Genomic DNA, 16,569 nt, shown 5'->3' with positions numbered 1-16,569 from the left:
GGGTTTTGGAGAACGTTGTCTTGTGTTTCTCCTCTAGCCTTGGCCTGTCTGCTTGGATTAGGGCTGAAGAACTGATGTCATCCAAGCCTGGCCGTGGTTTCCGAGTGTTGTCTGGGTTTATGGTTGAGGAGCAAAGAAACTCTAAGAGGCTGCTAAGGACTAGTTGGAAAAGAAATGATCCAAAACTGTTTTGCCAGATTTCACTCCAAGCCACAGTGAAGGTGACTGGGTAAGCCTAAAGTTGCATGACGTGTTAAAAAAAATGGAGGAGAAGAAGTTGAGAGATCTGTTAAAAATGGTCCATAAAAGGACCAATCTGTGATCAATCTGCAGGATAATTTTCTTGAAGAAAGCCTTCAAAGAGAATGCCATTTACTTGCAGTTTGGATAATCTGTTTCATAGTTGGTAGCACCGTCGCCTTGCAGCAAGAAGGTCCTGGAATCAAACCCCAGTTTGGAGACATTCTGCATCAGGTTTGCATGTTGTCTTTGTGTATTTGTGGGTTCTCTCTGGCTTAATCCCACATTCCAGAAACATGACTCCTAGGTTAATTAGTCTCTCTAAATTTGAGTGTAATGGTTGTTTGTCCTGTGTGTCTCTGTGTTGCCCTGTGATGTTACTGGCAATCTGTCCAGGTTTTACCCCACCCCTCACCCAAAGACAGCTGGAGCTAGGCACCTGTGACACGGCAGGTATCGGCAGATAAATGGATGATGATGATCGGGTAATGGATCGACTGATGGATGACATGTTTGTACAGACTACGGAGAGAAGTAGTAGTATGGATTAATTTCACCAAACCCGCACAAGAGACATGGTGCCATTTGATACACAGTTGTACCTTTAGAAAGTGTCACTTGTCCTGTATTCTCTGCCCTTCACGGCTGACTGGGGTATGAATCATTTAGTGAAAAGAAAGGAGAGCAAACTGAAAGAAATGATCATGTTATTGTGACAATGAGACATGAGTATGGCTTGGATTCTGTCACAATGACACGACCCAACTAATGGATATTGGGTCTTAAAAGACAATCATAATAAAGGTTTTCATACCTCTGCAAAGCAATAGAGTTGGATGATCCCTTTCAGACAACACAGAGGACTGTCCAGTGAACCGGCTGCTTAGGCAAGTTCCTTAACTTGATTGTGATGGACTTGTCTCGATAAGACGACGCACCTTGAATTTTCCAGAACATGCAGCCACAGTGATCTAAAGAAGAGAGCAATCAGAGAAGACTGTAAAGAAGATAGGTCTTTTCAGTGAACTACTTTCATTTTTTATGCATTTAGCTGACAGGGAAGTCAGGCCTTCAACAGGGAAGGCCTGACTTCCCTGTTGAAGTCAGGCCTTTACTCATTTACAGAGGTTACATTCAAACATGAAATCTTATTTGAGTGCTAGAAAGGCTCAAGGAAAGTCCAGACCTAAATCCATTAGAGAATGTGTGACAAAAAGTAGAAACTGATGTTCAGAGACACTCGGCATCCAATTTGACTATTATGCAGAGAAGCTATAATTACAATAAAAGGTCATCACTCAAGGTGACTGAAAACAAATGCATGCCACAATTTTGGATTTTTACTTTCATTTTCATTCCACTTCACAATTGTGCAATATTTTGAGTTGTCCTGTCACACAGAATCCCTAAGAAATACATTAGACTCAGCCATTGTAGTGTTGCAAAATATGAAAAGCTTTGAGTTTTTTTTACTTCACAAAAAAATAAATAAATAAATCGATGAAGACCAGGTGGAGCAATCACCTAGCACACCACATGCTAAGTCGATCAAAGTGGTTTTTGGTGCTAGTTTTCCCACCAGCTCTCCAATTTTGCTCATAACGTCACTCAAACAAGTCAAACTTATTTTCAACCTGTTAATGCTACTGATCATTATCAACCAGAGTGGGATCATGTTTAATGCCCGAGCTAAATTATTGCCTTTGTGCAACACCACATGTGGTCGTAAGATGCTATGTCAGTTTTCACATTTCCGTGGAACCATCCTGCAAATAGCTAAAGGTAATGCTAAATGCTCTCCCCACACATTTACAAAGAGTTTCAGCTGGTTTTGTCATAGGCTAGCATCCCTAAAGCCTTCTGTCACTTTGTGCAACCACACGTTCCTCTGAATCTCTTCTAAGCCTAAAAGTGCAACAAGGGCATTGGTCAGAGTCACAGTCATGGTATACATGCCTGACCTACAGCTTAATGCTGCTAAACATTAGCTAAGTGGGCATCTTAAGTGAGTTAACATTGACATATCCATACAGCATTTCAATGTTCGTGCAAGTGAACGATCGGCTTTTCAACACTTGGCTGGACTCATTCAAGAAGTTCACTCACCAGATGCCACCTATCATTTCATTTGTTTGTGGTGAGTTATTAAAGATAAGCTTAAAAATGGTTTTGTCTTCGGAAAATAATACAGTCCTATTATTAGGGCCAGTACAGCACTTCAAGGAACATCTTCAAGGAACAAGAGTAAAAGTCCGGTTGACTTGTATATTCAGGGTTGACTAAAAATCTCCACCGTCAGCAACACCATCAGAAATAATGCAATGTAAAAAAAAATAAAATCTGTTATATCCCTTGAAATGTGTGTAAAGCCATTTAATAGCACTCTCCAGTGTTTTTTAGAGTAGCGCTGGCGTACAATTGCAGGCCAATCTGAGGCAAGCTGTTAGACAAAGAAGCAAATAAAAGAAGCCAAAACCGGGGCCGCAAATAATCTGGCAAAACAAATGAGAAAAAATGTAGCTGGCAGACAAAAAAGATAAGAACCGAGCAAATAACACTAACACTAAAATTACTACTACTTCTGCTACTGTTTCTGCTAAATCATTCAGAAAACAAATAAGAATTTGCATATTTTGTATGGTGAGAACACCAGCTTTTCAGGCTGAATTCGCCTATCTTCATCTTCATCATCATCATCATTATTATTATTATTATTATTATTATTATTATTATTATTATTATTATAGCTATGGAATAGATTCCCTCTACGCATTAGATTTGAATTAAAAAAAACCCCATAAACTTTGAATCCTTTACCATTCACTTAACAATTATGTGCTCCTGGTCTATTACATAAAATCTAAATAAAGATATTTCATAGATATTTTTTTTTTTTTTAGGCATTGTTTCTGCTGTTTCAGTGCAAAAGCCTCATCAATGGTTCTCTTGTCTTGCACAGATATGCTGCAATGTTTACTTAATTGTCCTTTCTAAATGTGTTTCTGTGCTCATCTGTATGCAACGCAGAGCTACTGTCTATTGATGTCCCACTCAAGAGAAAGAGAGGGAACGGTAACACTATTATAACAATTTTTCTCTCTATTTGCTTTTCACAAGCCCTTGTGAGTTTGGGGAGGAAAAAAAACAAACAAACCCAGATGTCATAGTGTGCCATTCAAAAATAGACAGCACAAGAATTCAATAGGGAAATCAAAGTTGCTGTAATATTTCCGTCTGGACAAAAGAGACAAACTTACTGACCCCATCAATCTATAAAATCAATGACAGCCTTGCCACAGGCCAGAAGTAACTCTCAAAGCATTGTGTTTAAATTTTTTACATTTAAATTTAGTGGTCTTCTTTGGAATATCATGTTTTTTTTTTGTTTGTTTTAAAAAAAAATTTATACGCAAACCACCATATTTGGCAGCTTTAATAAAACTTGAGCTCGTAGAAGCTGATGCGATTCTTCAAACCAGTCTATAAAGATCATATAAAGTCATATAATCACAGTGTGGGGGCAGATGATTGCACTCAATTTACCTCTGACGCCTGGGCTGAATAAAACGTCCACATACTAGAGCAGAATAGTTGTCCTAAACGCTGAGGTTGTGATTGTTTGCGTTGGATGGTTGACTGATATTCTTCGGCAGTATGAATTACGAGTCATGAAAACGTGTCTACCCCTGACAGACTTCTTCTGATTTCGGTATTTTGTTATCCTGAAGAGTTTTGCATCATCATCATCATCAAAAAATAAAAAATAAAAAATCAATATCAGACAAAGACAATCTGAGTGAAAACAAATGCTGTTTTATAATTATGATTACATTTATTAATGAATAAAGCAATACAAATCAAGGACGCCTTATGTTACAAGGTATTGACTTACCTAATAATGTGACATGTTTGGCAGCCGTATAAACTTTGGAGAAAATTTTGTGCACTCCGTTTTGCAGAATTGTTTTGAATCCTGCCACTTTATAGGGGTTTGGAACATTTAATGGTTGTTTTAAGTCTAGACTTTGACTGGGCCACTCCAAAGTCTTCATTTTATTGTTTTATTTTTCAAAAACTGTTCAGAGGTGCACTTCCTGGTGTGTTTTGAATCTCTATCCTCCTACAAAATAGTAAATACACTAAGAATAATTGAGCCTTGGATCAGTTCATGGTTCCAATAGTCATGGTGTATCATCCAGATCCTAAAGACCAGACCATCATACCATCACCAACATGTCTGACCGTGACCAGGATGTTCATTCTCTGAAAGTGTGTGTTATTTATGCCAGATGCAACACTTTCCAGAAGGTTCCTTTTTGTCTCCTTTGCTTCTGCAATGTCTCTTGGGGATCATCCGGATGTTATTTGGGAGAGGTGAGGCAGTCCTTGGAGCAGTTTTCTGTCAGCAATGGTTTTTGCTTTGCAACCCTCTGATTTCCCCGTCCCGGTTTGTTGAATCACAAATAATGACCCTAACTGAAGCAAGTGAGGCTTGCAGAGCTCTTAATGATGTTCTGAGTTTTCCTGAATGAGTCACCAAGTAAATTTCCTGGGAAGGTTCACCACTGCTGCATGCTCTGTCTATTTGTGGATAATGGCTCTCACTTGGATTCACTGGAGTCCCAAAGTCTTAGAACTGGGCATGAAGCATTTTCCGTAGCGATAGATGTCAGGGACCTTGTTTCTAATCAGTTTATAGATTAGGGTTAGTCACAATTAATTCGTTATTTGAAAGGGGAGGACAATTACTTTTTGAAATAGGAGCAGACTGCTTTCAATTACTTTTTTCCTTCACGATGTGAAGACTGCTTTTTGTATTCATGCCCGCTGAAGAAGGCTCATCTGGGAAAAATAAAAATAAACTTCATCTAGTTGATAAACGAATGGACTGGTTCACCATTCCAATACGTCCCTGAAATCCAGAAGGTGTTATGTGGGAATATTCACAAATGATGCATTAAATAATGGCATCATGTTTAAGATCCAGATGTTATGGAAAGTCTGCAACCAAAGAAAGGCTCTTGTGCTTCCGACATAGCCGTGTATTTTCATCCATGTTGATATTCCAAAGCCTGCAACCTGCGGACTGAGTTTAGATTTAATATTTTCTTTAATCCATGCACCTCTCTACACCAAGTCCTAAAAACGCAGGACTGCATAGTGTGCCAGATGAGAAGACTAGACGTATTGGATATAAATATTCTCACTCCAACAATCTAAATCAGTAAATAAATAAAGGTTTAAAGGTAACTGTGAAGCTGAGTAATTTCTTGAGTGGGATTCGAAAGAGTTGCAACAGTCTTGGGGGGAATGAAACAAAGGCATGAATTGCTTTTGTTGTTTCTATTGAGAATCAAACATCACATCAAGATTTGCAAAAGCTTTTCTTACTATCTAAAATTCCAAGTGAACAGTATTATTGGCAGGCTGCTATGGGGGCTGGGGGGTAAATAGTGCCATATTGTTTATTGTGATTTAATAACAATAAACAAAAAGCCATGTACTAACCTCACCTAAGCATTGGTGTAGAACTGTATGATCATCAGCTTTCAGTAATATGCAGTCCTCTGTATTATCAGCATTGCATTGAGCAAAGTTCCTCTTGTGTTCAAAGATACACACAGTTGGCACAAAAAAATAGTTTGATAAGCAAAAGACGACAGAACTTTTTATACAGTGGGCCACAGACTCTGGAACTGTCTTCCTTTGGACTTGAGAGTGGTGGACTCTGTTTTTTCTTTAGGAAATCTGATTAAAGATGTACCTTTATAATCAGATTTTGACAAATTTCTCTGGTTTTAATGCATTCTTAAGTCTTGGGTTGTTGTGTAAGTGTTGCATTACTAAGTACTTTGTTTTTTAAAATCTTAAAAAGTTTATTGCCAATAATTTTACATGAATTTGATAGAACAAGTTATACTCCTTTTTTTTGTAACTATAACCATGTGGTTCTTTTTTAAGCTTGCAGCCTTTAGACTCAGATTTGCCGCTCCTCTTTGACATTTCCATTTCTGTTTTTTTTTGCATCTGAATATAAGCCATTAGAGAGGTTTATCTTTGTTCTGTCTGGATGTAATTTGTACATTATACATTTTTGTGGGGGCGGGGGTGCAATGCCTGGAATGTTACAGCCATGACAGGAAACATGTGTGTGAGGATGAGGGGGGCGGTTCGTGCAAGATACTGGAATTTGCTGCCGCATGCATGTGCGTGCATGGCAGCAAATTCCTTATACTGCAAATTTTAGCAGCGTGGGTCATTTTTGCACAATGATCCAAATAGCTTCACAGCGCAAAAACAGAGCAGGTCGTTTAAAAATAAAACACACAGGTCATAAAAGTCATCTGCCTCTGCTTTATTCCCTTCTCTGAGTAAATATCACAGGGAACCCAACCAGGGCAGGGTGAGGCAGAGGAATCACTTCTGCATTGCACCTATTTCAGCACAGAACAGCCACATGAGCTAAATGCAAACATTCCAACCACAAATACTTGTGAAATCTAAATATGAGCCTGAGTGACGCAGAGGTCATTAACCTGAGAAAACGTTCTGCTGGTCTAACTGCCTTAGCCTGAACGGTCTGCTGAGGTGCAGACTGGACCCTTGTTTCGAAACACTGAAAGGCATGCACATGCATTTGAGTAGCTCCAGGCAAGGTAGGGTGTGTTTTTTTTTGTTTTGTTTTGTATTTTTACTGGAGCGGGCTAGGAACCAGCAGTTGTCTTAAAAACTGTGTTGACACATGGAAGAGATCTAGTCCATTTGGGTCCAGATTAAGTAGGATGGACCACATCACACTTTATTTTTCCCATTTATTTAAGTTCCAGGCTAAATTTACACTAAACATTAATTAATGGCATTTTAATGGACAGTATTATCTGTTTTCCAATCACATAGTGCCATTATATAGCACAATCATGTAACTGTGTTACTTTCAGTTGTGAAAAAATTGCTATATATATCAAATATGACTTAAAAGAAATTTTACTTTTTGATTTAACACCTTTAGAAATTGGGCCTCTGTCGCTTTAAAAACTCCTGGTCTTTCTGAAACTCTGCCTTCAGGAAGTTATTGTAACATGGCTCCTTATCAACCCTTTAACAATGTTTTTACCAGCGTTACACTGAGAAGTAGCTTGTATAATGAGCTCAGCAGATGTGCAGTTCCACCAGGTGTTTGCTAATTGCTGCTGGCTAGTCTGAAGGAGCTGAGTGGGGGAGTCATGCAGGAGAGCTGCTCTGTGAGGCGGATGCTTGGAAACTGCTCCTGCAAGGAGGAGCTTCGTCTCAAAGGCGGAGCTAGGGCCAACCAGGTGTTTTGTACAGCTGAATTGTTGCCACAGGAGACTAAAGGATCCCTCAAACATGCACAAAAGAATCAAGGCAACACTCCAGGTAAGTTTATGATGAAGGAATAATATTATCACTTGAGGTAAAGCTCAAAAACGTTGATTTCTACATAATACTACTCCTTGAACTTGTGTAGTCCCTGTTTTTCCAAGCGCCTTCCAAAAGTATTGATCTTGTCAACTTTCTCAAATGTTGTCACTATTCAACAACAAACATTTCAACTAAATTTTATGTAATAGACCAACGCAAAGTGTTGCTTATCTAGAGACAAAAGATTTTCTTACTTCTGTATCGCTAAACAGCTCAAGCTCACACAGACTGGACAGAGGCCATCTGTGAACTGGTAAACCTTCACTCTAGTCTCAACTCTTTTGCAGACTAACAGGTTTTCTTCCAGAGTGTCGCCACAGCTTAGTGCTGCCTCCAAATGGTTTTACAGTGGAAATGATGTTGTGGAAAGTCCATGGGGAGCAGAGATTTAACAGCTACTGCTTTTGATAGTTATGTTCTTTATTACCTGTTTTTACAATTTATGCTTTGATGCTTTCAAAACTAAACAAATGCATTTCTCTGCTATCTTGCCGGGTCCCTCTTGAAAAACAGGTTGTAGATCTCAACAAGTGTTTTATCTGGTTAAATAAATATTATTAATATTATGAAGTTCATCTTCCATAACATCCGCAGCACATAACAGTTTGAATGTAGGTCAAAGCGTTCACTTTTGGTATCGTCTGACTAGAGCAGCTTCTTCCACATGTTTGTCATTTTCCCTACACGGCTTGCGGTGAATTGTGGCTCTATTTCAACAATGTCTTTCTGTAAGCCACTCTTCCGTGAAGGCCAGATTTGTGGAGTGCACAACTGCTAGTTGTCATCCTCTCAACAGATTCTCCCACCTGTGCGTTACATAGTATGTTTCCAGTTACCATGGGCCTCTTGCCTGCATCTAGTGCTTACCATCTCTTTCCTCGATCTTTCAATTTCGGTGACTGGGTTGACTGGCTCCACTAAGATTTTATTCGGCGAAAGGGAGGAGCGTTCAAATTCGCACCACATTTTTCACATGTTTATTTGTACAAAGGAAACTACTTTCTTCCCCTTTGCAATCATTTGCTCTGTTGAATAAAACCCCAATAAAATGCAGCGAAGTTTGTTGTCCTAGGGGTAGATACTCTTGAAAAGCACTTTACGTTCAAGTCATTACAAATCGCTCTGCCACAGTGGGTCTTTTTCCTGGATTGCCATGTCACTGTACGTGGTGCTGCAGCCAATCTATACTGTTCCCTGCCCTCCGTGGCCATTGGGTGGCAGAGGCTGTGAGCGAGAGCTGGCTGCCGAGAGCGCCTGCGAGAGTGTCGATAACGAGCCCCAGCCTCTCTAACAGAATCATTTACTGCCCGCGGGGCTTGAAGACGAAAGTGGTGTGTGCATGCCTGCCTCTAACCTACTTAAGCCGCTCGCTGCACAAATGGAAGTGTTGATCTGCAACATGAGAGGCCCTGGTGAATTCCTGCCTGTAAGCAGACTGACCAGAATAAATGTATGAGATTAATGCCAGAGGAAGTAATCATGGCGCTACAGTGTGTGCCTTGTGCTTTGCGTCATTATTTGCTTATGTCAGCATGCGAGTCCCAGAGACATAATATTTAAGAGAACGGTTCCAGCTGTCAGCGATGCGTTCTTAGTGTGTTTAGTCTTGGACCGCGGGATGATCCAATCTGTTGCATTTAATGCTCTAAAGGCGGCGTTGTGGAAAAAGTGGAAACATGACAAAGAACAGTAAAAAAACAAATGCTTCACTGGCTTGGGTGTATGCTGCTGCTGCTGCTGCTGGTGATGCTGCTGTACTGTTAGCTGAGGAAGCTATAGCATAGTTTCAGTGTCTGGAGTTGGCTCCTTAATTCTATTTGTCTCAGAAGGGAACCTCCCCCCAAACCTCTGACACACATTTTTAAAGAGCTTTGTTGAGCAAGTGAGGGAGGATGGAAGAGGGGTGGCGGGGTGTATGGGCTTGTACTTCCAACTCTGAGTCTGGACAAGACACATAAATCACAGGAACATGTACAGACATACATATGTGCGCAAGTGCTGCTATGTCAGTACTTGAGCCCAGGTGTCTATTTTAGCCTTCCCTGGTTGGAAAACAAATGATAAAGAGAGTTATGGGGTGGATGAAAACGAATAGGAATGGACACAATTATTAAAGGAGTACCGTATTTAAACGTAAACTGATGCTAGTGTTGTGGATGACTTTCTTATTTGCTTGTAAAACACTCTCAATCTACTGTAAATGATCATTTGTTTAATAAAGCTGCCTTGCATTACACTGGTGTAGAAAGAAAAGCTTCCATAGTATTATATTAAGTATCCTTTGACTAAGGTGGCATGTTGACATGTTGAAAAATAAGTTAATAAGCTCTCAGGGTACACGTATACTGTACATGGTGAGTGACCCAACCATAACCCCACTCATTTTCTAACAACGCTACAAAGAACATCTGTCTGCACCAATGAAAATTCACTCTCCTTTGGATGCTGAATGCTTGAAGTGGCTCCAACTAATAACAGTTCTACTACTTTCGGTTAATTACACCTTTAAGGATTTTCTGCGAGGTCTGCCGATGGTTGCAGAAACTCGACATCACCATTCACAACTCCTTCTGATTGCTGATTGGCCAGGATGAAATGCATTCTGAGAAATCGAGCTCAATGGGATAAATTCCAGACGAAGGACTGAAAGGAGATGAGAATCAAGTGGATTTCTTTAGGAATGTAAATCTCTTTTCAGACTTTACAATTCAAAGCATGAGCCTTTATCCTAGATTGTCTTCAGTCTACTTTGCCCATGTCTTCTTTGTTGAATCGTTTTCGACTAGCTCATGTGCAGCTTGTTTCAGCCACACAAGTTATCGCAGAAATAGATCGAGCTTTAGCAAAAAGTCCAAAAGTGGTCTGCAAAAGGAGGAGGGTGGACGCTCTGCCAAGGGGACCAGGACCAGAAAACTGGTGAAACAATATGAGGAACCATATGGATATAATCAAACAGTGGTTACTCTTGTCCTAGTGCAGTACAAAAGTGTGAATTCTACACACTTCATCTCAATACATGCGCAAAACACAAAACAGATCCGCAGCAAAAGAGACGAATAAATGCCTATTATTCCACCAAATCGCACTTTACTCACTCACACTTAGACCCACGTCATGTTTTTGGAATGGCCAAACTATGTGACAAGGTAAAAAATAGTGTCTACATTCCAAATTCAGAAGCTGTCTGTGAAATATTGAGTAGATTTTCAAGCAGCTTTATTAACAATAACTACAGTAAGTACTCATTGTTCTCATAATTTCTATCAAATTAGTGGTGAATTTTCGCAATATGTTATTTACGAGGTGGTCAAATATTCTGACCTCAGTCTGGGTAAAACATCTGAACATTTGACATGCTTTATCTCTTTTGGCCATTTGGTAGCAGATTTTTTTATGTCCCATGACCTAATTTTAGTCGCTTCTGCTGTCGGACAAATTGACTCTTTCAAGACTTAATGATCAACTTTGTGACCAGCTCTCCCGGCAGGGCCTGTGGCTGTACACAACTCCAAATCATCAGCTCTCCACCTTGGTGCCTGATAGTGATCCATTAATGCTCTTGTATGTTCAGATGAAGCTTCTTAAAATTTAACCATGTTGCCAAGTTGTTGTTTTTTATTGTTTCTTGACCTCCTCCACATCAATCCTCTTCCTCTAGTCAACTATCTCAAATGAGCACAAACTTTTTGAGTTTCAGAAATACTCTGGTTTGTTTTTTTGCAACTTTTAGCATTGCATTGACCTCAGACTGAACTACCTGGGATCTCCTCTCATGGGAATAATGTAAGTTGGAATGATGGATTCTATAATGGATAGTCTTCTCCAGATTGATGAGATGCAACAATTACAGATGTCGTTCTCCCTCTGCCTCACATTCACAAGTACCTACATGCTGCAAGCCAGCAACAATCTGGATTTTCTGTTATGTTAGAGGTACAGAAACTTCCCAATGCTCATTTAATTAAGTACTGGAAGGCTTCAGGCTGCTACACACCTTCTTAATTCCCTTTAAAACACTCACGCTCTTGGTCATTTGAGGTTGCATTAATTTAATTTCAGGCGATTTTTCATTTTGCATGTCTTCATACACAAAACCTCATAAATAACGGTGTGTGTATTTGACATCATGGCCAACATTAATGAAGATGATCTAATGGCAAAGCTTGATCATGGCACACTAGCATCCTATCTTCTACTTCTATAAGTATATATACAGTATATATATACATATATACATATATATATATATATATATATATATACATACACACAGAGTACTTCAGCAGAGGAAGAGGGAAGGAGGCGGAGGAGGTGAAGAGATATCCATGAGGGCAAATCTGGACAAGATCAATGGGAGTGACAGGGAGTGCAGGAGGCAGCAGGAGATTCAAAGTAGGCCAATAAATAACATCCAAGTGAGGCAGCAACTGCCTCCCCCTCATCCACAGCCACCCCATTCCACGTCAAACCCCCTCGGCCCCCTCTGACGGGGCCCCCTTGATTGCTGGGCTATGAGCCGGGAGGGCGGGGGTTTGATGGCCCCCGGTTGCACAATACACTTCTCATACAGGGCCCTCGCTCACTCTTTACTTCCATTTATTGAACATCTATCTTTCAGCATGTGCGTGAGTTTGTTTAGGGGGTGGGGGCTCGGCGGATGAAGGGTTGGGGGACGGGGAGGATGAGGTGTGTGCATTAACTAGAGGGCGAGGGGTGGCGGGGGTCTCCTATGTTTTTTACATCAGCTACCCTTCCGGCACAGACCCATCCCCCAGAACACCATGCTATCTGCTGTCTTGCTCACATTTGCAGACCACCAGGCTCTGAGTCGTGATTTCGTTAAGTCCACTGCTGGGTGGTTTGCACATCTGCCACCTTGGGTGTTTGCTCTACAGAAACAGTAAGACTCTCAAATATTAAATATGCTGAGGCAGATAGATAGATCTATATATCTACAGATCTATCTATCTATCTCGATAGATATATCTATATATATATCTACAGATCTATCTATCTACGTAGATAGATAGATCTATATATCTACAGATCTATCTATCTATGTAGATAGATAGATCTATATATCTACAGATATCTATACATCTGTAGACAGATAAATAGATAGATAGATAGATTTATATTTTGATATTTATTTATGTATTTATGACTTTTTAAGAACAATTTAAAATTTATGTAAATTGTTCAACATCTATCTATCTATCTACAGATATCTATATATCTGAAGACAGATAGAAAGATAGATAGATATAGATTTATATTTTTATATTTATTTATTTATGACTTTTTAAGAACAATTTAAAATTTATGTAAATTGTTCAACATCTATCTATCTATCTATCTACATAGATAGATAGATAGATAGATAGATAGATGGTTCTTAAAAAGCCATGCATAAATAAATTATCTATCTATCTATATATCTATCTATCTGTAGATATATATATCTATATAGATAGATAGATCAGAGGAAACAATCCGTTGGATCCGCACCAGCGTCCGGGCCTCCTGCGCCTCCGGGGCCGGTGCCATCTCCGGCCCCAGCTCCGTCGTCTCCAGGACCAGCCACACTTCTTGCGTCGCTGCAACCTCTCCGTGTCCGGAGCTCGCTGCAACACCCGCACCGGCGCTCACCACAGCTCCGTCCCCACAGCCCCCATGGCCATGGGGTTCCAGGCGGCCAGGCTGGCACCTAGCCGACAGGCTTCAAGGCTGGGGTCCGGGGGTCCCACCTTGGGGGTTTGCTCTACAGAAACAGTAAGACTCTGTTAAAAAAATATGCTGAGGAACCAGAGACTCCTCGCCGCCTCCTCCTAGTGGAACCATAGACTCCTCACCGCCGCCTCCGTGGGTCCCGCCTCCTCCCGAGTTCTCGCCTGCGGTTGCTCCTGCCGAGTCCCCCGCCGTCCTCGCCGTTGACTCCAGGTGGCACCAGAGACTCCTCACCGCCACCTCCTAGTGGCACCAGAGACTCCTCACCGCCGCCACCGTGGGTCCCGCCTCCTCGCGAGTCTTCGCCTGCGGTTGCTCCTGCTGAGTCGCTGCCTCCAGGCGGCACCAGAGACTCCTCGGCGCCGCGTCCGTGGGTCGCGCCTCCTCCCGAATCCTTGGCTGCGGTTGCTCCTCCCGAGTCCCCTCCAACTGGTGGCACCAGAGACTCCTCGCCGTTGCCTCCTGGCGGCACCAGAGACTCCTCGCCGTGGACTCCAGGTGGCACCAGAGACTCCTATCCGCCGCCTCCAGGCGGCACCAGAGACTCCTCGGCGCCGCGTCCGTGGGTCCCGCCTTGTCCCAAATCCGCGCCTGCGGTTGCTTCTCCCGAGTCCCCGCCTCCTGGCAACACCAGAGACTACTCACCGCCGCCTCCGTGGGTCCCGCCTCCTCCCGAGTCCTCGCCTGCGGTTGCTCCTGCCGAGTGACCCGCCGTCCTCGCCGTTGACTCCAGGTGGCACCAGAGACTCCTCACCGCCGGCTCCGTGGGTCCCGCCTCCTCCCGAGTCTTCGCCTGCGGTTGCTCTTCCCTAGTCCCCGCCTCCTGGCGGCACCAGAGACTCCTCGCCGTTGCCTCCAGGTGGCACCAGAGACTCCTATCCGCCGCCTCCAGGCGGCACCAGAGACTCCTCGGCGCTGCGTCCGTGGGTCACGGCTTGTCCAAAATCCTCGCCTGCGGTTGCTCCTGCCGAGTCCCTGCCTCCTGGCGGCACCAGAGACTCCTCGCCGTTGAGTCCAAGTGGCACCAGAGACTCCTATCCGCCGCCTCAAGGCGGCACCAGAGACTCCTCGGCGCCGCGTCCGTGGGTCCCGCCTTGTCCCAAATCCTCGCCTGCGGTTGCTCCTCCCGAGTCCCCGCCTCCTGGCAACACCAGAGACTCCTCACCGCCGCCTCCGTGGGTCCCGCCTCCTCCCGAGTCCTCGCCTGCGGTTGCTCCTGCCGAGTCCCCCGCGGACGTTCTCAGCCGCCTCCGGGTGGCACCAGAGACTACTCGCCGCCACGTCCTAGTGGCAAAAGAGACTCCTCGCCGCCGCCTCCAGGTGGCACCAGAGACTCCGCGCCGTCGCCTCCAGTTGTGATTTCATTAAGTCCACTGCTGGGTGGTCTGCACATCTGCCACCTTTGGTGTTTGCTCTACAGAAACAGTAAGACTCTCAAATATTAAATATGCTGAGGCACCAGAGACTCCTCACCGCCGCCTCCGTGGGTCCCGCCTCCTCCCGACTGCCTCTCCGCTGCCTCCTGGTGGCACCAGAGACTCCTCTCCGCCGCCTCCAGGTGGCACCAGAGACTCCTCACCGCCGCCTCCGTGGGTCCCGCCTCCTCCCGAGTCCTCGCCTGCGGTTGCTCGTGCCGAGTCCCCCGCGGTCCTCGCTGTTGACTCCAGGTGGCACCAGAGACTCCTCTCCGCCGCCTCCAGGTGGCACCAGAGACTCCTCACCGCCGCCTCCGTGGGTCCCGCCTCCTCCCGAGTCCTCGCCTGCGGTTGCTCCTGCCGAGTCCCCCGCCGTCCTCGCCGTTGACTCCAGGTGGCACCAGAGACTCCTATCCGCCGCCTCCAGTCGTGATTTTGTTAAGTCCACTGCTGGGTGGTTTGCACATCTGCCACCTTGGGTGTTTGCTCTACAGAAACAGTAAGACTCTCAAAGATTAAATATGTTGAGGCACCAGAGACTCCTCGCCGTTGCCTCCAGGTGGCACCAGAGACTTCTCGCCGCCTCCTCCTAGTGGAACCAGAGAATCCTCACCGCCGCCTCCGTGGGTCCCGCCTCTTCCCGTGTCTTCGCCTGTGGTTACTCCTCTCGAGTCCCTGCCTCCAGATGGCACCAGAGACTCCTCGCCGCCTCCTCCTAGTGGAACCATAGACTCCTCACCGCCGCCTCCGTGGGTCCCGCCTCCTCCCGACTGCCTCTCCGCTGCCTCCTGGTGGCACCAGAGACTCCTCTCCGCCGCCTCCAGTCGTGATTTCGTTACGTCCACTGCTGGGTGGTTTGCACATCTGCCACCTTGGGTGTTTGCTCTACAGAAACAGTAAGACTCTCAAATATTAAATATGCTGAGGCACCAAAGACTCCTCACCGCCGCCTTCGTGGGTCCCGCCTCCTCCCGAGTCCTCGCCTGCGGTTGCTCCTGCCGAGTCCCCCGCCGTCCTCGCCGTTGACTCCAGGTGGCACCAGAGACTCCTCGCCGCCGCCTCCTAGTGGAACCAGAGAATCCTCACCGCCGCCTCCGTGGGTCCCGCCTCCTCCCGAATCTTCGCCTGTGGTTGCTCCTCCCGAGTCCCTGCCTCCAGATGGCACCAGAGACTACTCGCCGCACCAGAGACTCCTCACCGCCACCTCCTAGTGGCACCAGAGACTTCTCACCGCCACCTCCTAGTGGAACCAGAGATCTGCCACCTTGGGTGTTTGCTCTACAGAAACAGTAAGACTCTCAAATATTAAATATGCTGAGGCACCAGAGACTGCCTCTCCGCTGCCTCCTGGTGGCACCAGAGACTACTCGCCGCCACCTCCAGGTGGCACCAGAGACTCCTCACCGCCGCCTCCGTGGGTCCCGCCTCCTCCCGAGTCCTCGCCTGTGGTTGCTCCTGCCGAGTCCCCCGCGGTCCTCGCGGTTGACTCCAGGTGGCACCAGAGACTCCTATCCGCCGCCTCCAGTCGTGATTTCGTTAAGTCCACTGCTGGGTGGTTTGCACATCTGCCACCTTGGGTGTTTGCTCTACAGAAACAGTAAGACTCTCAAATATTAAATATGCTGAGGCACCAGAGACTCCTCGATGTTGCCTCCAGGCGGCACCAGAGACTCCTCGCCGCCTCCTCCTAGTGGAACCAGAGAATCCTCACCGCCGCCTCCGTGGGTCCCGCCTCCTCCCGAATCTT

General features: G+C 44.7%; 1 protein-coding gene across 1 annotated transcript; it reads left to right on the top strand.

The window, feature by feature from the left end:
• The first annotated feature begins 12,005 nt into the window (after positions 1-12,005).
• LOC116729674 (leucine-rich repeat extensin-like protein 5) lies at positions 12,006-14,766 on the top strand. The gene is made up of 4 exons (XM_032578349.1): positions 12,006-12,095; positions 13,255-13,452; positions 13,524-14,096; positions 14,221-14,766. The coding sequence occupies exons 1-4, from the start codon at positions 12,006-12,008 to the stop codon at positions 14,764-14,766; spliced, it is 1,407 nt and encodes a 468-aa protein (XP_032434240.1).
• The last annotated feature ends 1,803 nt before the right edge of the window (positions 14,767-16,569 follow it).

The sequence above is a fragment of the Xiphophorus hellerii genome, chromosome 12 (genome assembly GCF_003331165.1).
Source record: "Xiphophorus hellerii strain 12219 chromosome 12, Xiphophorus_hellerii-4.1, whole genome shotgun sequence".
Lineage (NCBI taxonomy): Eukaryota > Metazoa > Chordata > Actinopteri > Cyprinodontiformes > Poeciliidae > Xiphophorus > Xiphophorus hellerii.
The sequence above is the reverse complement of the archived record's forward strand: the minus strand, read 5'-3'. Positions and strand labels throughout refer to the sequence as shown.